Consider the following 22881-nt stretch of genomic DNA (forward strand, 5'->3'; position numbering starts at 1 on the left):
TTCTGGTCTCATTTTGAAATTAAGGTAAATGTGGCCTCATAGAATGAGTTTTGAAGTTTTACTTCCATTTATATTTTTTTGGAATAGTTTGAGAAGAAGAGGTATTAACTCTTCTTCAAGTGTCTGGTGTAATTCCCCTGGGAAGTCATCTGGTCTTGGATTCTTGTTTGTTGGGAGCCTTTTGATTACTGATTTACCTTCTTTGCTGGTTATGGATCTGTTCAAATTTCCTATTCTTCCTGTTTCAGTTTTGGTAGTTTGTATATTTAGGAACTTCTCCATTTCCTCCAGAATGCCCAATTTGTTGGCATGTAATTTTTCATAACATTCTAATTGTTTGTATCTCTATGGTGTTAGTTGTGATCTCTCCTCTTTTATTTGTGATTTTATCTATTTGGGTCCTTTCTCTCTCCTTTTTGATAAGTCTGGCTAGGAATTTACCAATTTTATTAATTCTTTCGAAGACCCAGCTCTTAGTTTCATTCATCTGTTCTACTGGGATTTTTTTTCTATATCATTTTTTTATCTTTATTATTTCCCATCTGATGGCTTTTCTAGGCTTTAATTTGCTGTTCCTTTTCTAGCTCCTTTAAGTGTAGGGTTAGGTTGTTTTTTTGGACTTTTCTTGTTTCTTGATGTAGGTCTGTATTGCTATATACTTCCCTCTTAGGATCACCTTTGTTGCATCCCAAAGGTTTTGGACTGTCATGTTTTCATTTTCATTTGCTTCCATGCACTTTTTAAATTTCTTATTTAATTTCCTGGTTAACCCATTCATTCTCCAGTTGGATGTTCTTTAACCTCCATGTATTTGTGGTCTTTCCAGAATTTTTCTTGTGGTTGACTTCAAGTTTCATAGCACTGTGGTCTGAAAATATGTATGGTATGATCTCAATCTTTTTGTACTAGTTGAGGCCTGATTTGTGACCCAGGATGTGATCTACTCTGGAGAATGTTCCATATACACTCAAAAAGAATGTGTATTCTGCTGTTTTAGAATGAAATGTTCTGAATCTCTGTTAAGCCCATCTGGTCCACTGTGCCATTCAAAGCCATTGTTTCCTTGCTGATTTTCTGCTTAGATGATCTGTCTATAACACCCATGGTAGGGGGTATTAAAGTCCCTTACTATTATTGTATTATTGTCAATGAGTTTCTTTGTATTTGTTACTGATTTAAATATAATATATACATATACACACACACACACACACACATATATATATATATAAATATATATATAAATATATATATATATATATATATATATATATATATATATGTACATCCAAGTTAGTATATAGTGCAAAAACGATTTCAGGAGTAGAATCCAGTGATTCATCCCCTACATATAACATTCTGTGCTCATCTCAACAAGTGTTTTGGTAGTTTATATGTTTCTAGGAATTTGTCCATTTCTTCCAGATTGCCCAATTTATTGACATATAATTGCTCATAATAATCTCTTATTAATGTTTTTATTTCTTCAGTGTTAGTTGTGATCTGTCCTCTTTCATTCTTGATTTATTTGGGTCCTTTCCTTTTTCTTGAAAAATATATATATTTTTTAATGTTTATTTGGGGGGGGGGGCAGAGAGGGAGGGAGACACAGAATTGGAAGCAGGCTCCAGGCTCTGAGTTGTCAGCACAGAGCCCAACGTGGGGCTTGAGCTCATGGACTGCGAGATCATGCCCTGGGTTGAAGTTGGACACTTAACTGAGTGAGCCACCCAGGCACCCCCTGGGTCCTTTCCTTTTTCTTTTTGATCAAACTGGCTAAGAGTTTATCAATTTTGTTAATTCTTAAATCAGCTCCCAGTTTCATTGATCTGTTCTGTTATTTTGATTTCGATAGCATTGATTTCTGCTCTAATCTTTATTATTTCCTATCTTCTTCTGGATTTGGGTTTTACTTGCTTTCTTTTTCCAGCTCTTTAAGGTATAAGATTAGGTTGTGTATCTGAGACCTTTCTTTCTTCTTTAGGAAGGCCTGGATTGCTATATACTTCCCTCTTATGACTGCCTTTGCTGCATCCCAGAGGTTTTGGGCTGTTGTGTTATCATTTTCATTAGCTTCCATGTACTTTTTAATTTCTTCTTTAATTTCTTGGTTAACCCATTCATTCTTTAATAGGATGTTCTTTAATCTCCAAGCTATTTGTGGTTCTTCCAAATTTTTTCTTGTGGTTGATTTTGAGTTTCATAGCATTGTGGTCTGAACATACGCATGTCATGATCTTGATCTTTTTGTACTTGCTGAGGATTGATTTGTGTCCCACTATGTGATCTACTCTGGAGAATGTTCCATGTTCACTCAAGAAAAATGTGTATTCTGCTGCTTTAGGATAAAATGTTCTGAATATATATTAAGTCCATCTGGTCCAGTGTGTCGGTCAAAGCCATCGTTTCCTTGTTGATTTTCTGCTTAAATGATCTGTCCACTACTGTAAGTTGGGTGTTGAAGTCCCCTACTATTATGGTATTATTATCAATGAGTTTATGTTTTGATTGATTTCTATATTTGGGTGTTTCAAGTTTGGGGCATATGTATTTATAATTGTTAGCTCTTTTTGTTGGATAGACCCCTTTATTATGATATGGTGCCCTTTTCGTCTCTTTTTAGAGTCTTTGGTTTAAAATCTAATTGGTCTGATGTAACTATGGCTCCTCTGGCTCTTTTTGACATCTATTAGCATTAGAAATGGTTCTCAACTCCTCACTTTCAATCCGGCTGTGTCTTTAGTTCTAAAATGAGTCTCTCATAGGCAGCATATTGAGGGTCTTAATATTTTTATGCAATCTGATACCCTATGTCTTTTGATTGGAGCATTTAGTGCATTTACATTCAGAGTGATTATTAGGTAAGAATTTAGTGCCACTGTACTACCTCTAAAATCAGGGTTTCTGGAGATTTTCTCTGTTCCTTTCTAGTCTTTGTTGCTTTTGGCCTTTCTATCCTATTCAATGAGTCCTCTTTACTATTTATTGCAGGGCTGGTTTAGTGGTCATGAACTCCTTTAGTTTTTGTTTGTCTGAGAAACTCTTTATCTCTCCTTCTATTCTGAATGACAGTCTTGCTGGATAAAGGATTCTTGGCTTCATATTTCTCCCAGTCAGCATATTGAATATATCATGCCACTCCCTTCTGGCTTGCCAAGTTTCTGTGGCGAGATCTGTTGCTAACCTTTTTTGTCTTCTCTTGTAGGTTAGGGATTTCTTTTCCTTTGCTGCTTTCAGGATTCTTTGCTCATCTCCGTATTTTGCAAATTTTACTATGATATGTCCTGGTGTTGGCCTGCCTTTGTTGATTTTGATGGGAGTTCTCTGTGCCTTCTGGATTTGGATGTCTGTTTCCCTCCTCAGATGTGGGAAGTTTTCAACTATAATATGCTCAAATAAACCTTCTTCCCCTTTCCCCCTCTCTTCTTCTGGGACTCCTATGATACAAATGTTATAATGCTTTATGGAGACAATTTATACATTCGTGATCCAGTAATTTTCTTTTCATTTTTTCAGCTTCATCATTTTTCATAATTTTATCTTTTCTTAAATGTTTATTTGTGAAAGAGAGAGAGAAAGAGGGAATGAGTAGGGGAGGAGCAAAGAGACAGACAGAAGATCTCAGGTGGGCTCTGTGCTGACAGCAGACAGCCCAATGCAGGACTTGAACTCACGAACTTTGAGTTCATGACCTGAGTCAAAGTCCAACACTTAACTGACTGACCCACCCAGGCACCCCAATTATTTTATCTTCTATATCAGTTATTCATTCCTCTGCTTCTCCATCCTGGTCATTACAGTCTGTTTAGCATCTCAGTTACTGGATTTTTTATTTAGGCTAGTTTTTAGGTCTTTTGATCTCCATGATAAAGGACTCCCTGGTGTCTTCTATACTTTTCTCAAGTCCAGGTAGTACCCTTATGAATGCTGTTTTAAATTGTGATTCAGGCATATTACTTATACCTATTTTGATTAGATCCCTGCTCATGACCTCTTCTTGTTCTTTCTATTGGGAAGAATTCCTGCAGCTTGTCATTTTGTTTAGATCTCAGTCTTCTGTGTGTTAGGAAAGCCTGTTATGTTTCCTGCTCCTGAGAGCAATAGCTGTATTAAGAAGTCATAGGCTGTTCAGGGCTTCAGGATACACCTCAGGAAGTGTTTTTGGTATATGCTGTGTGCACTGTTGTGTTTTGGCTGTTCTTTTCCTTAGGTCAGTTCTCTGCAGTGCTTCTCCTTGCCTACAGTGGGAGTGTTTGGCCTTGTCTAGTGTGTAGAAAATTTTAACCCTGTGTGTTTTGATCTGCTTGTTTAAAAAGGCTAGATCCTTGGGCACCTGGGTGGCTCAGTGGGTTCAGTGTCTGACTTTGGCTCAAGTCATGATCTCACGGTTCGTGAGCTCGAGCCCTGCATCGGGCTCTGTGCTGACAGCTCAGAGCCTGGAGCCTGCTTCGGGTTCTGTGTTTCCCTCTCTCTCTGCTCCTGCCCTGCTCACACTCTGTCTCTCATAAAGTAAATAAACATTAAAAAAAATACTTAAAAAAAAAAAAAAAAGGCTAGATCCTATTTCCCCTAGAGCTGAAGCTTTGCAGCATTCTGTGGTTAGTAGACTTGGTACTTGTGCTGGTCTTCTGGGGTAGGGGCCCACTGCTGCTCTGGCTCTCAAGTCCACAGTTTAAAAAAAAAAAAAAAAAAAAGACATTCAGAGTACAGGGAGGCAAGGGCTTGGTATAAGCACCTCAAGCTTCCACTAGTTTCTGTGCCTCTCTCTGAAGCCCACTGGTGCTGACAGGAGGGGTTAAAAATGGTGTCAGCCTGTTCTCATGACCAGAGAGGGGAGTGTGCACCTGCTGCTGCTCAGGAAGCCCTCACAGAAGAGCGAACAATCTCCCTTCTGGTGTCTCAGGCTTCCATCAGATACCTGCCTTCACCTTTTCTAAAACAGCCTACCTTTAATTATTACTTTGAGAGGTTTTGTCCCTGAGATCCCATTAGCTGTTTCTAGATAGCAGCAGAGGATGCTGGTTAGATTCCAGTTTAGCATTAAATCTATACAATCATTTCCAGTGGCCTTTGTCAGAGCTCTCCAAAGAAATCGTGCCTGTGAGCCTCCACAAATGTCTCTCCTTGTGGCTGGTTTGAACATTAACTTGCTGTGCAGCCTCTGCCTGACCTTGTGGGGATGCCCACAGTGGTATGCATATTCCTCTCTTCCCTCCTCACAGGAGCTCATATTGCACTTCCACATACAGATCTGAGCTCTGGCTCATTCTTAGTCAACCCAATGGCTCCACCCATTTTGTTCTTTATAATCCAATTCACAACCAACTCTGTGGGTTCCACTGCCCATCTTTTGTCTATCAACCAGATATCAGTGATTAATTTGGCATACAGCTAATGCAGCCAGGGCTTCTGACAGTGTAACCAATGCCTCCACAAATGGCATTTGGCTGAATGCATCAGGAACACCAAAAGTGGTATCATTTTGTTAGCCTAGCTTCAAATGGGTTTCTTGGCTATAATGTGGTTTAGGTGAACAGGTTTTGGGGTGGGTGGTGGGGTCCTAATTTGTAGCATTCACTGATTTCCATGGTAAAACTCTCAACCATGGTGAACTTCAAACTCCTGTGATATATGAGGAACTGGGAAGAGATGTATGCCCACAATCAGCTCCCAAGAGCTGGTATGAACCAGCTCTGACTGGCTTGGTTTTTGGACAGGTCCATTGTATGGTTGATGAGGGGAATGGGTACTTTTCCCCTCAACGCAAATTTACTCCCTCTAGTCTTCATCTGTCCTCTTAAGGTGAATAGTTAGTTTCACTGACTTGCAACTCAGGTCCAGGATTAGGGTGAAGCAAATGAGCTGCCTATGAGTGCAAAATTTAAAAGGCACTTACTCTTAGGATCATGCAAGTTTGCAGATGGCACAAGTGTATGATCCTAAGAATAAGGACCTTCCTTAAATTTTGTGCCCCAGGCACCTCAATGACCACACAGTTTCTGCCATTAAATCAAAAGCAGATCAGCCTCCCACCCTGGCATGATGTCTTATCAGCGCTTCCCTACCTGTTCTTTTTTATCTCATAGTGCCTTGGACATACTGAATCAAAGTCTAAAAGTCTATCCCACTTCTGAAGCCCTACTGTAATACTCATTCTGCTTCATCAGTGGTTTTGGTTTTGGGTTCAGCTAGACCGTCACACTGCTAAGACCCAAAAAGGTTCTCCTCCCACCTGTTTACTTAGTTTGGCAGAAGAATACAAGGCAAGGAACACTGCACACTATTTAGCAGCAGGGAAGCAGCAGATACATACTTTTGGCGCAAGTCATCACAGCTGCCCAAGGCTATTCTTTAATCCCAGAATTATAGCTCAGGTACAAGGAAACATATTTATACAAGTGGTTAGAGGAACCATTCTAGTTTAGTAGCCTCATGCCACATAAAGACGATGATATCTCTGAGACCAGTCCATGAGTGCAGTTTTAGGACTCAGCAAGAAAAACACCTGGGTATGTCATACCACATTCAGGAATGCCCAAAACTATGGCTTCCCCCAAGTATTTATAGTTTATTCACAACCCTCCCAGCTCAGATGCATTTTACCAATCAAGGGCTATGTTTACCCTTACGCAGTGTTCCATGTTTACACAGCTGCCACTCGACCTTCAGCAGATTACAGAGAAACAGTGTGAGGAGAAGAGCAACAGTAGGTCATTCCCACAGGATAATGGAGAAAGGGTTTTGTTAACCTTTCACTCACATACACCAAGCCACAACATCATTAAATTTCAGAATGCTGGGGATAAAGAAAACATTCTAAAACCATCCAGAGAAAAGAAATAAGGTCTCATTCAAAGCTTTAGTAATTAGAATAGCTTCATACTTTTTAACGGCAGCACCAGAAACCAGAAGACAATGGAAGAATAACTCCAAAATTCCAAGGAAAATATTTCCAAAACAGAAATACAAACCTACACAAACTATTACTCAAGCCTATAAGTAGACTTTACAAACATGTAAAGTCTTAAAAATTTCCCTCAATGTCCCTTTTCTCAGAAAACTTTTAGAGAACCCATACCCCTGCCAAACAAAGGAGTAATTCAAGAAAGAGGAGAAAAATCTAAGATATAGAGGACTCCTCACAGGGAAGAAGCAAAAGAAAGTCTCAATAATTGTGAGGAGAGATTTTAGACTATTTAATAGCAGGCCTAAACAGTATATCACAGAGCAGTTTGATGGGAGAATCCAGAAGGAGTATATTCAAAAAAAAAACAAAACCCATAAGAGTGTCTGATATGTCTGATGTATTAAGAAGAGATTTATATTTCAGGGCACCTGGGTGGCTCAGTCAGTTAAGTGTCTGACTTCAGCTCAAGTCATGATCTCACGGTTCATGAGTTTGAGTCCCACATCTGGCTCTGGGGCAGCTCGGAGCCTAGAGCCTGCTTTGGATTCTGTATCTTCCTCTCTCTGCCCCTCCCCTGCTCGCACTCTCTCGCTCTCTCTCTCTCAAAAATAAACATTAAAAAAAAATTTTTTATAACAAAAAAAAGAAGAGATTTATATTTCTAAGGATTTGGGGATGAATTATTGATGGGATATTAAAAACTAAGGATACAAAAAAGCTAATAACTCTGGGTAAAAGAGATATTTAAAAAGGTACCAGTCTTTACTACAGTGGAAGACTGGAAAGGGGACATACACAAACACTGAGGAGGAGGATGGTGGTTATCACATATGTTTGGTTTACTGCTATAACAGCTATTTCAAACTCCCTTCTCTCTTGCCTCCCTACCCTTGAGAGGAAAAGCTAATTACCTTCTTTCCACATTTTTCTTCAAGTTATAAATTACCAAGTAGCTATTCTGGTTAATGATACAGAATCAGAAATCTACTAGCAGTTTCTGGGAAAGCTTTTACTTTCCTTATTAAACAGGCAGATTTAGCTGCCATCCGGATCCCTTCCCTTTCTTTTTGTCTTGAACATGGATTGAGGCCTACAGTTGCAACAGTCACACTGCAAATATGAATCCATAAACCCAACATGCTAAGATTGGTGGAACAGAATAGAGTCTGAATTACTGATGATGTAACTGATGAGGTCTAAAAATCTAACAATCAAGAGATAACATTCTGAAGCCTGTTATTAAAAACTTTGGCTGAAAAATTAAAAATCAATACCACTGAGGAGTGAAAATTGGGGACAGGGAGTGGTGGGGCAGGGAGCTGCTATTTTTCATTGTAAGCCTTACAAGCAGGATTATGGACCAGGTACTTCTTTGTTAGCAGGACTGTTCTGTGCATTTTGTTTAGCAGTGTCCTTGGCATCCACCCATCAGATACTACTAGTAGCAACTAGGGATAACCGTGACAATCAAAAAATTCTAGTTATTGCCAAATGACCCAGCAGGGCAAAACTGCCCCTGGTTGAGAACCGGAGCCCTACAGTATTTTATTTCTTTAACCTTCTAGAATGCTAGAAATGTATTCTTTTGATAAAATTACATTTCCGGGAAAAAAAAACCTAATTATACGAAAGGAGGTAGACTAAGACCATCAGCATCATTTCTCTTTTAAAATACCTTAAAGTTTCTTTTCTGACCTTTCCCTGGGGCTAAGAATCCCACTCCTTCCCTTCCAGACAAGCACAGAGAGAACAGAGATACTTACCACCTAGAAATGCACACTCGTAATGGCTGCAGGTCTTGTTTATGCTTTGAAGGATAAGGTTATTGCTGGTCCCATCCTGTGACACGTTAAAAATCTCATTGAGAGGTATTAAAATAATTCTTTCACTTTCTTTATCAAAAAAATTTTCAATGGCAACTCCAAAGCACGCGTGGATGGTTAACAGAATGTGTTGGTCATCAGGAGCTTGAGGCTTGGCTGAATATGCCAGAGTGAAATGGCCCAATCTGGCTTGGTTGAGCCCTCCAAATTTAAATGAGGTGTCCCGGCTTACACTATACACCACATTTTTGTAACTTTCCTCACAAGGTCTTCTCAGCAACTGCAGGGCTTTTGTCAGGTAAAAATGAAAAGCTTTGAACTGGAAGTCATAGACATATTCTTTTCGAGAGAGACCAGCCATCCTCACAGCTTCATTGAACATACGGTAAAAAGCAGTCTGCTCTCGAGCTTCCGAAACATATGCCATCAGTGCTATTCCATGGTTATCTTTAAAACTCATAGGGAGAAAGATCTGCGTCTTCCTGGCTTCCCACTTCACTTCTGCATTTTCCCACACAGCCTTCAAGAGTGCATGGCTTGCTTTTTCCTCCTTGAGCAGCTGGGGAACATATTTGACTTCCATTCTGTCAGTGCATTTCAGGTATTCATCATCAAATGCATTTTCTGCCATGTCTAACATTTCAGCCTTCACCTTCAAAGGAAAAGGAAAAGGAAATTAACACCCTTGAAAGAAGATATTTGCTGTATATCATTTTCACTCATTTACTGTCTCCACCCTCTCATGCCCTGCCTAGAATTTCTCCCTTGCTTAGAAACAACTTTGGACATGACTTTTATGTAGGAAGTATATTCCATTGCTACTGATAACTCTTCTCAGCTGTGACCTATTTGTATTAAATAGTAAATGTGAGCAGTGAGAAGTATGGCAACAATTATGCCTGTAACTCATTCATTTGAACCTTATGATGCAGAGGAAAGAATGAGTGTGAAAGTGAAGAAATGAGTGGCAGTCCTGGTTTTGAACAATATTCTTAGCTAGATTGCCTCAACCCCTTAAGACTGCTAAATGAATCAAACATCACGTGTGAAATACTGTACATGATAAACACATAATTGTAAATATTCCTTCTCCCTTGTCTATGTGGTTTGAGTAGGACTGATTCTGCACCTTTGGCTCCAATGATAAGCAATGATGCAGATTTAAAAACCAGGGCACTCGCAGCGGGGAGGAAAAAAGCTTTCTTCCTCTGTATTCATAACTCTAAGGATAATATTGGCTTGGGGCAGTCAATAGTTATCCTTTTAGTTCCATGGAGAATCCTGTTTATAAATAAAGCCAACAAAGGAAGGTTTGCAGAGCTAAAAGGTAGAGAGACGAGGCCCTGATAACATTAATTAAGGACCTGGGTCTAGCTGTACCTGAAGACTTTATTCTACCTCAGTTATAAGTATCAATAAATTCCCTCTTTGCTTTAGCTAGTTTGAATAGTGTTTCTGTCATATACAATTGAAAAGGGCCTAATATATCTTTAAATGATACATATAACATAATAAGCAGGGTGGTGAAATGTAATTAGCACTAGCCTAGAGCCAGACAGATCTGAGTTCAAATTCCATAAATAGGTCTAGTTGGATATGAGAAAGTTACTCGTTATTTCTGAGCTTCAATTATTTCATCTAAAGGAAATAATATCTTAACTGCAAGACTGTCGTGTAAAGAATTAATGACAAAATGAATATATGCAAAGCCCCTACCCACAATGCCTACTACGTACTAAGCCTTCAACAAACTGTGGTTATCTTCATTATTTTATGATAGGAATACATGAACTACTATATGTTCCTCAAGGATTTGTATCACATTTACCTTTTCAATTCCAAGCTTCTAGCATAGCAACTAGCAAAATATTCAAGTGAACTAAATGAAAACCCTGTACTCTGGCCTATAGATCAAAACACAGAATGAGCAAATATGCCCACGAACACCATTTAAGGATATCTACAAACAAAAGGATAATGCCCTTACCATTTTCTCTTTCCACTATCCTATACTTGCAATAGTACATTGGCTACATAAGCTGCAACCTAAGCTGGAGACCTCAGTTGAAACGTTAAAAAGATCCTTAGCCAGGGGCTGTTAAAGCTGCATCCTCCACGTGAATGAGTCTTATAAAGTGTGTGAGTAGTGTGTGTGCATGAAAGTTTGTGGTGGGGTGAGGGGAAAGAGTTAAGGGCAGGGAGGGGGAGGGAGAGGGAGAGAGAGAAGGGGAGGGAGAGGGGAAGGGAGGGGGGAGGGAGGGGGGGGGAGAGGGGGAGAGAGAGAGAGAGAGAGAGAGAGAGAGAGAGAGAAATAATCGATTTAAGAAAGCAAAATAGATAACCCAGGTTGGCTATTTGCTTCCTAACATCACTCTTCTCTCCCTCACAAACTTCTTGAAAGAAATGTCTACCCTTGTCATCTCCATTTCATTTCCACTCATATCTCAATCCTTCCCAATCTGGCTTATCATTCCCATTCCTCCACCCAAACAGCTCTCATTAAGGAACACCTCTTATATTCTTTTGAAGACCCAACATATCCTACTAGCCATTAAATGCTGGAGTTTCTTAGGGATACTTTTTTTTTTTTTAATGTTTATTTATTTTTGAGAGACAAAGAGAGAGCATGAGCAGGGGAGGGGCACAGAGAGAGAGAGAGAGAGAGAGGGAAACACAGAATCGGAAGCAGGCTCCAAGCTTTGAGCTGTCAGCACAGAGCCTGACGTGGGGCTCGAACTCATGAACCATGAGATCATGACCTGAGCCGAAGTCGAATGCTTAACCGACTGAGCCACCCAGGTGCTCCTGGGATACTTATTTTTTTAACTCTCAACTCTATACTCTTAGGCAATTGTATACATGTTCATAGTTTCAATTATCATCTAAACACCTCTGACCTGTCCTTGTAAGTGCCAAACCTGTATTATCAACTGCCTACTTAGTAATTCCACTTGAATTGCTCAAAGACCCTTCAAATGTTAATAGTCTAAGACCAAACTTATAATCTTACGACAACCACCAACAACAACCTGGTCCGTACACAGAACCATCTATTCATTTTTTAGTTTTCCCAGGTATCCTCCTCCCAGTCACCCTCTGGGATCACTCCATCACTAAGACCTAACAAACTTCTCCAGAGTGTTTTCTGTATGCCAATCACGAAGTGTTCATATATATTAATGAACTCATTTAATCTTCATGGCAACCCTGTGAGGTAGGTACTGTTATAGTCCCTTCTTAAGGATGAGGAAAGTAAGACAGATTAGCCTGTCTGAAATTGAGATTTGAAGCCAGGAAATCTGGCCCCGGAATCTGTCCTTTTAAACAAAATGTCCTGTTTCCAGTGATAAAAACCACTGACATTGACGCAGCTCTTTCAGAAGACTTTAATTTTCTCCTTGTAACAACTCTTATGAAAGGATAGACAGACAATTCATAACACCATTTTACAAATGAAGAGACTGTGCTAGCATCAGAAACTGTCTTTATTACCAGCTACAAAATATTCTTCTGGGGAAGTCCTTGAGACCCCTGAACTCCTGGGTCTGTAGGTCAGTTTCCTGATGTGGGAATTTGAGCTACAGGAGATCAAATCACTGCCATCTCCTACCCAAGAAAGGTACTTTTCTCTGCAGCACAGAATATACCACAAGGTATCTTGGGCACCGATGCCTGATTTATCTTCAAGACTTAACATATTATAAGATAGCATACCATGAAATGACTTCCCACATTCCTCACATCATATCAGAGGCACATATCATATCATATCCAGTATGTTCCAGTCTTTTCCACATGCCTCTAACCAGTCTCCACAGGTTTAATTTTAGACATCCAGTCTTTCTGGCCCAAGGCCACAGTTGATTGTGTGTTCTGTACAGTGAGTGCCTTGGGCAGTGAAAAAGTTCACAAGTGCCACCACCATTCAGGGACAACTGAATGGACATTAAGGGACATGTCCAAAAGGCTACATGAACACACTGATTATATTTTCTTCCTCTGATTCATCCACTGAAACAAAATCCCAAACTAAGGAAATTTAATTACCTCAAATTTCCTACAAAAATATTATTAAAAATGTGGAAATGGTCTGAATGTTCACAAAAAGAAATTGGTTAAACAAATTACAGAACATTCACAGAACACACATGAAAATTATGTTACAAAACAATGTTAAAAATGCACAGCAAAACCCCAGGGAGATACCACTTCACATCCATTAGAATGGCCATAATAATGGGGGGGGGGGAGGGAAATTAATGTTGGCAAAGATGTAGAGAAACTGAACCCTCATACATTGCTGGTAGGAATATAAAATAGTGCAGCCACAGTGGAAAACAGTTTGGCAGTTCTCAAATATTAAAACATAAAGTTACCGGGGCGCCTGGGTGGCTCAGTCGGTTAAGCGGCCAACTTTGGCTCAGGTTATAATCTCACGGTCCGTGAGTTTGAGCCCCGAGTCGGGCTCTGTGCTGACAGCTCAGAGCCTGGAGCCTGTTTCCGATTCTGTGTCTCCCTCTCTCTGACCCTCCCCCATTCATGCTCTGTCTCTCTCTGTCTCAAAAATAAATAAACGTTAAAAAAAATTTTTAAAAACAAACAAAAAAAACCCATAAAGTTACCATATGACCCAGAAATTTTACTCATAGGTATATATCCAAGAGAACTGAAAACATGTTCACATGAAAGTTCATGAAAATTCAGAGCAGAATTATTCATTCATAAAAGCCAAAAAGTGAGAACCCAAATGTCCATCAATATATAAATGGAGAAACAAAATGTGGCATAATCACACAATGGAATTATTCAGCTCTAAAAAGTAATGAAGTCTAGTATATGCTACAACATGAATGAAGCTTGAAAACAATATACTAGGTGAAAGAAGCCCCGCAAAGGGCCAGATACTGCATGATTCCATTCAGGTTAAATTTTCAGAATAGGCAAATCCAAAGAAACAGAAAGTAGATTAATGGCTGCCAGCGGATGCTGGGAAGAGGGAATTGGGACTGACTGCTAATAGCTACAGGGCTTCTTTTTGGGGTGATGGGAATGTTCTGTAATGAGATAATGGTGATCATTGTACAACATAGTGAATTTACGAAAACCACCATATATTATGCACTTTAAAAGTGTGCTTTTTTAATGACATGTGAATTATTCCTCAATTTAAAAAATCATACTGAAGCACAGGCAACAGAATATACAATGATTCCACAGACAAGGGATCAGAATATTAAATTCAAAAATGACATTTTAATAATTTAACATATTTTAAAGAAGAGACTTCAAATCATTAGATATTCAGTAGCAATGTGAAGCAAGCATGGTGGGGAAAGAAACCAAATGAGATATCAGTCTCATATATACATAAAAATATGTTACAGAATGCTTGAAGATTCAACTGCAAAAAATAAAATCATGAAAGTTCTATCAGAAAAAAAGAACACTAGATGTGAGAAAATGGTCATTACGTAGTTCAATAAAATATACATAACCAAACACTGCACTGTCGTCTTATTTGAACCAAATACATATTTTAAGAATATTTAATGACAAAGACATTTGTAGCACAGTAGTAACTTAAAAAGCAAAAAAATAGTATGCACACTGTGAACCCATTTTTCTAAATGGGTTACATACACACAGAAAAAAACCAAGAAGACTATATACACCAACAGATTAAGACTCTTTCCCTCTGAGTAGAGGGACTGTGGATGATTTTCAGTTTCCTCTGTTTGCTTAATTTTAATTTTTTCAACTTTCTACAGTCAGCCTGTATCAAAGTGTAAAATGAAAAAATAAAAGCTACTTGTAAAAAACAAGTTTACCTATTCTATCCGCTCTCATTTCCATCATCAACCCACATGGATGCCTCAGGCAACATTATATCAAGAGTTCCCATTCCAATGACCACATACTTCCCATTCCAAACATTACCTGGAAAATGTCCATTAGGATCACCGCTGCCAGCAGCATGGTGACCATATCAAAATGTCCTGTCTTCATTTTTCTCTTCTAAATTAAAAGGGAGAAATTCCAATTTAGTTGTTTTAAAAAAGAGGTTTAGGTACGTACAGCAGGATGACACACTATATATTATTTTCATTCACGGTGAAAGTATCATGATGGTCAGGAAGTGATCATCAATAAGTTTCCAATGGCTGTAAGGTCTATTATAATTTGTCTGGTGGTCTAAGACTCTCATTCTACAGATGAGGAAGCAAAAGCTCCAAGAACTTTAGCAATTTGCTCAAGATTAAATCTATCCATTTCCAGTTGTGTTGTCTCTTCTACCATAGTCAGTCACTGGTAGTCATAATTTCTTCCTGTCTCTAAGTTTCTCCTCAGCATACACAAGAAATAATATAAACTAAAAATCACCATTTTAGATTGGTGATCTCCAAGTTCCCAGTTTCCAAAAGGTCTCCAGTAGTTACTGTCCATGCACATCATGCATTCTCTTAACTTCTTTGCAAACCAAGTCACACATATTTGGGTAGGATGGAAGGAATGATGAGCCCAGTAGTGGTACAAACCAGAGAGTTACCAAGGGGTCCTCCTTCCCCCAAATATTTACATTCAAAAGAAGCTCAAGGATAAAACAAGTGTCTTGCATACATTTCTGATGGTGGGAATGAAAATAAGAAAAAACGTGGTAAGCAACAATTCTAAAAAGATTATACAACTCTATTGGCCATACACCCAATCCTTGTCCCGATGTTTATGAGACTGAAAGGGGGTAAACAGGAGGGTGAGAGGCCCTCAAGAGCTGAAGCTCTCTCACAGCCATTAAATGAGTCAATTAAAGGTTGGTCTACAGTTCCTTCCACATACCTACAACAAAGTTGACATTACTGGAACTGAACCGAGACCTCTATTTTATCCTACCATTCACCATATTCTGGCATCTGCAAATGGGAATGAAAAGCACGGGGGAAAGGAAAGTCTTCCCTTTGGCCCCACATTCCTATTTTTATTCAGGAGCAGCCTCTTTCACTAGAGATACTAACATATACTACCAAAATGTCACTTTTGTGTTAAACTTCACTTTCTAAAAATGATTCAAAATATAATACTTGATAGATAATTGTCATGAGGCAGTACGTGCCAAGCAAGCTCTGAATTAGGGTTTTCTTGAAAATTCTTTACTTCCGTAGTCTGAGTGTAAATAAGTCAAAATGTTTACCTGGCTTTTCTGCCTGTGGAGGAAGTTTAAATGATGCTAGGTCTCAAACTGTTTCCCCACTCTTTCAGTTGTGGTAAGCGTGTCTTCGGGATAGGAGGTTGTTGACAGTGAGAGCTGAGAAGGGAATACTTTTCTTTTTATAAACACCCCCAGCAGTAGCCTGGCAGTGGCACATTACCCCATTTGTGTCCTGCTATTTATATCTGGCCCCCACACTATCCTTTGGAATCACTGCTGTTAACACATGAAATCTCCAAGAGGCTTGTAAAGCCACAGCAATTCCCTCTAACCACACACCATGTTCAGTTCTGAACCCTACTGTAGGCTTCTCAGAGTGTGATCACCTCCTTTCCTAACCTTTGACTCTGAGATGTCGAACTAAAGCAAGGATTTTACCCTAGCAAGATGGTTCACATAACTAGGGGAACTTGCTGTGTTAATCTCTGGCAATAATGACTATCACCATTCACTCACCCAGCTTACTATTTTTCAGATACTGTGCCAGCTGCTGGGATACACAAGCACGTAAAACAAAGTACTAAAAAGTACTCATGATGCGATAAAACACATTAATATGCATACTTAACCAAAATACATGTTAAAAACCTAAGTGAATTTTAGAAAAAGTCTAGTGAGAACACCAAGAAGGGAAGGATTTGGTAATACTTGGAACTGTAGCTCTCATTTGAGTATGGTACACATAGTAAATATATTGACTGTAACGCCAAAGAACACTTAGAGTTTATGGACTATAGATAAAAAACTGTGAAATGTCCTAGGCAATTTATGCATATATATAAATCAAAATACATTAAAAGAATGTATTGGGATAGTACACTATGTATAATGGCCCCAACGTGGAAACCATCCAAATGGCTAACAACAGTAGAATGGGATACATCGTTATATTCATACAATGGTATTTTGTATAGCACTGAAAATGAATAAACTCTAACCATATGTAAGAAATGTGGATAAATCTTAACATTTATGCATTTAAGTGACTGTATGACTTAATTCATACAAAGTAACAAAATCAAGCAAAACACATCTATAGCATTAGAGTCAGAATACGGTTACTCTGAGTAGGAGGTATTAACTTGAAGAGGAACAAGGAGAGCATTTAGGATGCTGGTTTTAGTTCTGGGTGTTGACTATACTGATATATTCAGTTTGTGAAAATTACTAAGCTATACATTTATGTGTATTTTCCTCTGTACGTATACATGTATACATATATTATTACTCAAGTAAACATTTTAAATAAAGTGTACCCATTTTTACAAAACCCATCTCTAATCTTCAGCCTTCAAAACCTCTAACCTCTTCCCACCCCACTGGCTAAGCAATTTAAGATACAATTTAATACAGCAATAACATCATTAAAGAAAAAAGTTTGGTCAAAAGGAAAAAAGAGGGTTTGTACACGTTTCAAGCATTATGTTCACACTGACACTGTTTTAAGTCTCAGGCATGTGAGCCTATGGGAAATGCAGTAGTGGAGTTTTCCTGTCTTTGAAGCTGAAGCCTTCCAGATTCATCTACATATCACACAAAAGACAAAGTTCACCAAAAAGAACCTAACAAACACCACAGGAAGTTCAAGGCAGGACTGGCCTTGTTTATGCCCAATACGGTTTTGCTCCACTCCTGTTTTATCCCAGTTATTACCTTTTTAAAATTAATATATAATTAACATACGATATATTAGATTTAGGTATAACAACATAATGTTTTGATATTTGTATATATTACAAAATGATAAGTCTAGTTAATATGTTACCATACAGTTATAAATTTTTGTGTATGTGGTAACTTTTAAGCCTTACTCTCTCAACAACTTTCAAATATGCAATACAGTATTACCTACAATCACCATGTTGTAAATTACATCCCTACGACATTTATTTTATAACTGGAAACTTGCACCTTTGACTCCCTTCACCCATTTCGCCCACCACTCCCAATCCTCAACTCTGGAAACTACCTATCTGTTCTCTGTATCAGGGAGCTTGGTTTTTTTAGTTTTGTTTTGTGGTGGGGTTTTTTTTTTGTTTTTTTAGATTCCACACATAAGTGAGATCATAAGATATTTGTCTTTGACTTATTTCACCTAGCATAGTGTCCTCAAGGTCTATCCATGTTCTCACAAATGGCCAGGTTTCATTCTTTTCAATGGCTGATGACATCCCATTTTATTTACATAGTTGTATACATGTATGTGTATGTATACACACACACAATTTCTCTATCCATTCATCTGTTGTTGGACATATAGTTTGTTTCCATATCCTGGCTACTGTAAATAATGCTATAATGACATGGTGGTGCCTACGTATCTTCCCAAGTTAGTGTTTTGTTTTCTTCATATAAATATCCAGAAGTGAAATTGCTAGATCATATGGTAGTTCTATTTTCAGTTTTTTGAGGAACTCCATATTGTTTTTCATAGTGGCTGCTCCCATATATACTTACCACCAACAGTACACAGAGATCTCTTTTTTTCACATCCTTTCCAACATTTCATGTTTCTTTTTTTTTCCCCCTGTAGCCTGACCCCTTTCTTCTGACTGTAGCCATTCTAACAAATGTGAGGCAATAGCTCACTGTGGTTTTTACTTGAATTTCCCTGATGATTAGTGACTTTGATGGTCTTTTCATTTACCTGTTGGCCTTCTGTATGTCTCCTTTGGAAAAATGTCTGTTCAGAACCTCTGCTCATTTTTAAAACTGTTTATTTTTTTACTGTTGAGTTGTAGGAGTTTTTTTTAATATATTTTGGATATTAACCCCTTATCACATACATGATTTGCAAATATTCTCTCCCATTTAGTACACTGCCTTTTCATTTTTGTTAATAGTTTCTTTTGCTGTGCAGAAACTTTTTAGTTTGAGGTAGTCCCAATTGTGGACTTTTGCTTTCGTTGCCTTTGCTTTTGGTCTCAAATCCAAAATTTACTGCCAAGATTGATATCAAGGAGCTTATTCCCTATGTTTTCTTCCAGAGTTTTTATGGTTTATTTTCTTACATTTAAGTCTTTAAACCATTTTGAGTGAATTTTTGTGTATGGTCTAAGAAAGTGGTCCAGTTTCATTCTTTTGCATGTGGCTATCCAGTTTTCCCAACACCATCTATTAAAGATACTGTCCTTTCCCCATTGTATATTCTTGGTGCCTTTATCATAATTTAATTTACCATATATGTAAGCTAATAAGCCTCTCTCACAGAAAGACTTGCCTCTTGCTGTGGTAGCCCGTGGGGCAGTAGCTATTTAAGAACTCTATCTCTGTAAGGTATAGTCTCATGGGAATGCCACCACCAAACCTAGGTGATGTAGAGGCATCCCCTGGTAGCAAAAATCAGGGCACCAGAGAGTAATGTAAGCTCCTTTATAGAAGATACTGGAAAGCTGGAACAAGGGAGAGAACAAAGAATGCATCTATTGGCCACTGTTCTCTAAGACCGGTTATGGAGCACACCCCGCCCATGTGTGCCAAACCGAAAGCCTGCCCCTCAGTCCAAAGCTCCTGGACAAACAGGTCTTTCTCCGAAACAATAGGTGTGTGTTTCAGTCTGCTATCTCTGCACCTCCCCAGGAGTCCTCACAATGTTCCAGGCACTGTTTAAGATACAGGGGTAGATCAATGAACAAAATAAATAAACACCTTGCTCTCGTCAAGTTTATATTCTTGTGGCAGAAGGGAGTCAAATAACAAAACAAGCAAATTATGTGAGTATGTTAGAATATATTAAGTACTACTGTTTTTTAAAAGTATTACAAGGGGGGCGCCTGGGTGGCTCAGTCGGTTAAGCGGCCGACTTCGGCTCAGGTCATGATCTCACGGTTCGTGAGTTCGAGCCCCACGTCGGGCTCTGTGCCGACAGCTCAGAGCCTGGAGCCTGCTTCACATTCTGTGTCTCCCTCACTCTCTCTGCCCCTTCCCTGCTCGTGCTGTGTCTCTCTCTGTCTCAAAAATAAATAAACATTAAAAAAAAATTTAAAAAAAAATAAAAGTATTACAAGGGAGACTGGGAGTACATGAAGAGTTTACAATTTAAATTCAATGATTAGGGAGGACTCACTGAAAAGGTAATATGTGGGCAAAGATTTGGAGAAGGTATGGCAGTCAGCTACGAAGACTATGGTGGAAGAGCAGTCAGGCAGAGGAAATACAAAAGGTCAATATGGAACATCAGAATAATAGGTAACCACAGAGTGGTAGGAGATAATAAGGTCACAGAGGTAAGGGGGGGGTGGTTGTGGAAAGATCATATAAACCTTTGCAGGCCATTGTAAAAATGCTGGATTTTATGCTAAATGGAATGGAGAAAAAGTTTGAGCAGAGGTATGACATGATCTCACTTATTTTTCAAGAGGCTCACTCTGGCTGTTATGGGGAGAAGAGTCTGCAGGGATGAAGTAGGAAGAGCAGCTTGCAGGTTATTACAATAATGAAAGCAGAGATTACGGTGGTTTGAACCAGGATAGTGACAGTAATGGTAGTCAGGGTGTGACTGACTGGGTGCCTTGGAACTGGTGGCCACACTGGTCTGGAGGAGGGGCTGTCTGGTTCAATCAGCGTCAACCCCGCTTCCGTAGATAGCAGGTACCAAGTGCGGAGGGGCGTGATTTGTTGTAGGTGGGTCCCACCTCCACTGTGGGCCTGCCTACTGTTCCCTGAAGCCCCGCCTTGTTGGTGAGGGGGAGAAAAATGGCCATACCCCAGTCTCTCTTCTATGGACCATGTGTCCCAAGCCACTGTGTTCAGGCCATCCTTGCAATGCTTCAGGCGTGAACCAGGTGGTCTGTCCCACTCCAACGACTCCCACGCTTCCCTGGCACTCAGCTGGGATTTAAACCCTGATGTCTTAAAGATTCCTGCTCCATGAGTCCAAAGGATTAGCACAATACTTTGAAATCCATTCACACTGTTGCATTAATCTGTAGTTCTAAAACTGCAGTGATGGCTGCACAATTCTGTGAATATACTCAAAACCATTAAATTGTATATTCTAAACAGATGAGTTGTATGGTATGTGAATTACATCTCGATAAAGCTGTTTTTTAAAAAGGCATGACTTGTTGATATATGCAACAACAAAGATGAATCTCAAAAGCATTATGCTAAGAAGTCAGTTACCAAACTGACTATATGGTATGACTATATGGTATGACCAGACTATATATGGTATGAAAATATTTAAATGACATTCTAGAAAAGGCAAAACTGTTGTGACAAAAAGCAGATCTGTGGGGGAGATCCAGCAAGGCAGAGAAGTAGGTTCCCTTGTCCCTCAAACACAGCAGTATGGAGGCCAAAGGACTTTGAATTCCAAGAGTCCAGGCTGCAGACTGACAAAGATGTCTCCAGGGGCCCATGGGGACAACTTGGCAGGCCATAGCTGTGCTGTGTGACTGTGGAATGGAAGAGATAAAACAGGCCAGGTAGGCACAGATGGGAGGGACCCCTTCTGGGGAGAGACAAAAGGAAGAGAAAGAGAGGCTGGGGAAGCACAGGACTGTATCTGGATGAGAGAAAAACCATGGACCAGGACCATGGATCAATCTCTAACTGCGGGGCTTTCTCTGGACTGGGGCCAACTGCCCTGTTCAAGCACCTGGGGAGGAGAGGAGCCAGCCCAGGACTAACTAGTTCAGAGGTGCAGTCCATAGTGGGAGAAAGCAATCCCTTCCCTGGAGTGCTGTGGGAAGAAGGTATATAACCATTTGGAGGACAAACACTGCCTGCTCCCACCAGCCAGAGGCCATATATCAGTGGCACGGAGTGGTATTTCCCCGAAACCAGGACTCATGGAGTGGGAATCTGTAAGACATCAGGGTTTAAATCCCAGCTGAGTGCCAGGGAAGCAAGGAAGTCGTCAGAGTGGGACAGACCACCTGGTTCATGCCTGAAGCACTGCAAGGATGGCCTGAACATAGTGGCTTGGGACACCTGGTCCATAGGAGAGAGAATGGGGTATGGCCATTTTTCTCCCCCTCACCAACAAGGCGGGGCTTCAGGGAACAGAAGGTGGGCCCACAGTGAAGGTGGGACCCACCTACAACAAACCACACCCCTCCGTGCCTGGTACCTGCATATCTACAGGAATGGGATTGATGCTGATGAACCAGACAGCCCCTCCTCCAGACCAGCATGGCCACCAGTTCCAAGGCACCCAGAGGTTTTGCATTTCCTGATTTAAGTGTTGGACAATTCATGTTCTGTATGTGTGTGTATATATATATATATATATATACACACACACATATATATATATACACACATATATATATTATATATACACATATATATTATATATACATTATATATATTTAGTTCCCCACCCCTTCTTCCTATTCTCCTTATTTCTTCCCTCTTCTACTCTGGTTATTCTGGCTGTTGGTTTGTTTAAGCAGACATATTTAATCTATTCTCTTTATTTACACCTGTTCTATATCTCCTTCTTTATTTTCCTCTCTCTCACTCTGGATTAAGCCATTTGGTTTCTCTGCCTGGTGAATTTTCATTTCTTTTTCCCCACCCCTGTCATTTCTCTCTTTGTATGGCCTCTTCCATCAACCACTCCCCTACACCATTGTTTTGTTGTAGCTGGTGTTTTTGTTTGTTTGTGTGTTTGTTTTCTTTTCCAGGGCTACTTCTATGAACAAATCAAAGCACACCTGGTTGAGGGTCCAAAACATCACTAGGAGTAGGGAAATAAACCAACAGAGAGCAAGTAACAACTCCAAAAAACAACAACAGAGAGCAAGTAACACATGCCAAAAAACACCTCTTGAAGGGCCAGGCCCTGGACACTGTATAATCCCTCTTTAATACAGTAGTGCTTGCAGGTGCAGGACACATAACAAGCTTTTAAATCACATAAAGGACAGAAAACTAGCCCAAACAATGAAACAGAAGAATTCTCCTCAAAAGAAATTCCAGGAAGAAATGACAGCTAA

At 39.5% G+C, this 22881-nt stretch overlaps 1 protein-coding gene across 4 annotated transcripts in view; it reads right to left on the reverse strand.

The window, feature by feature from the left end:
* ART3 (ADP-ribosyltransferase 3 (inactive)) overlaps positions 1–22881 on the reverse strand; it is a 142047-nt gene that overhangs the window by 18700 nt on the left and 100466 nt on the right. For 3 of the 4 annotated variants that reach the window (XM_042984364.1, XM_042984365.1, XM_042984363.1), the window contains 2 exons: positions 14668–14745; positions 8671–9382 (listed from right to left, as the gene is read on the reverse strand). In XM_042984364.1, coding sequence (XP_042840298.1) covers positions 8671–9382; positions 14668–14736 — 781 coding nt within the window. In that variant the 5' untranslated portion in view covers positions 14737–14745. Of the gene's footprint in view, positions 1–8670; positions 9383–14667; positions 14746–15916; positions 16031–22881 lie in introns of those variants that run through there. The other variant, XM_007074803.2, reaches the window with a different exon arrangement.

Source organism: Panthera tigris, chromosome B1 (assembly GCF_018350195.1).
Source record: "Panthera tigris isolate Pti1 chromosome B1, P.tigris_Pti1_mat1.1, whole genome shotgun sequence".
NCBI classification, from domain to species: Eukaryota; Metazoa; Chordata; class Mammalia; order Carnivora; family Felidae; genus Panthera; species Panthera tigris.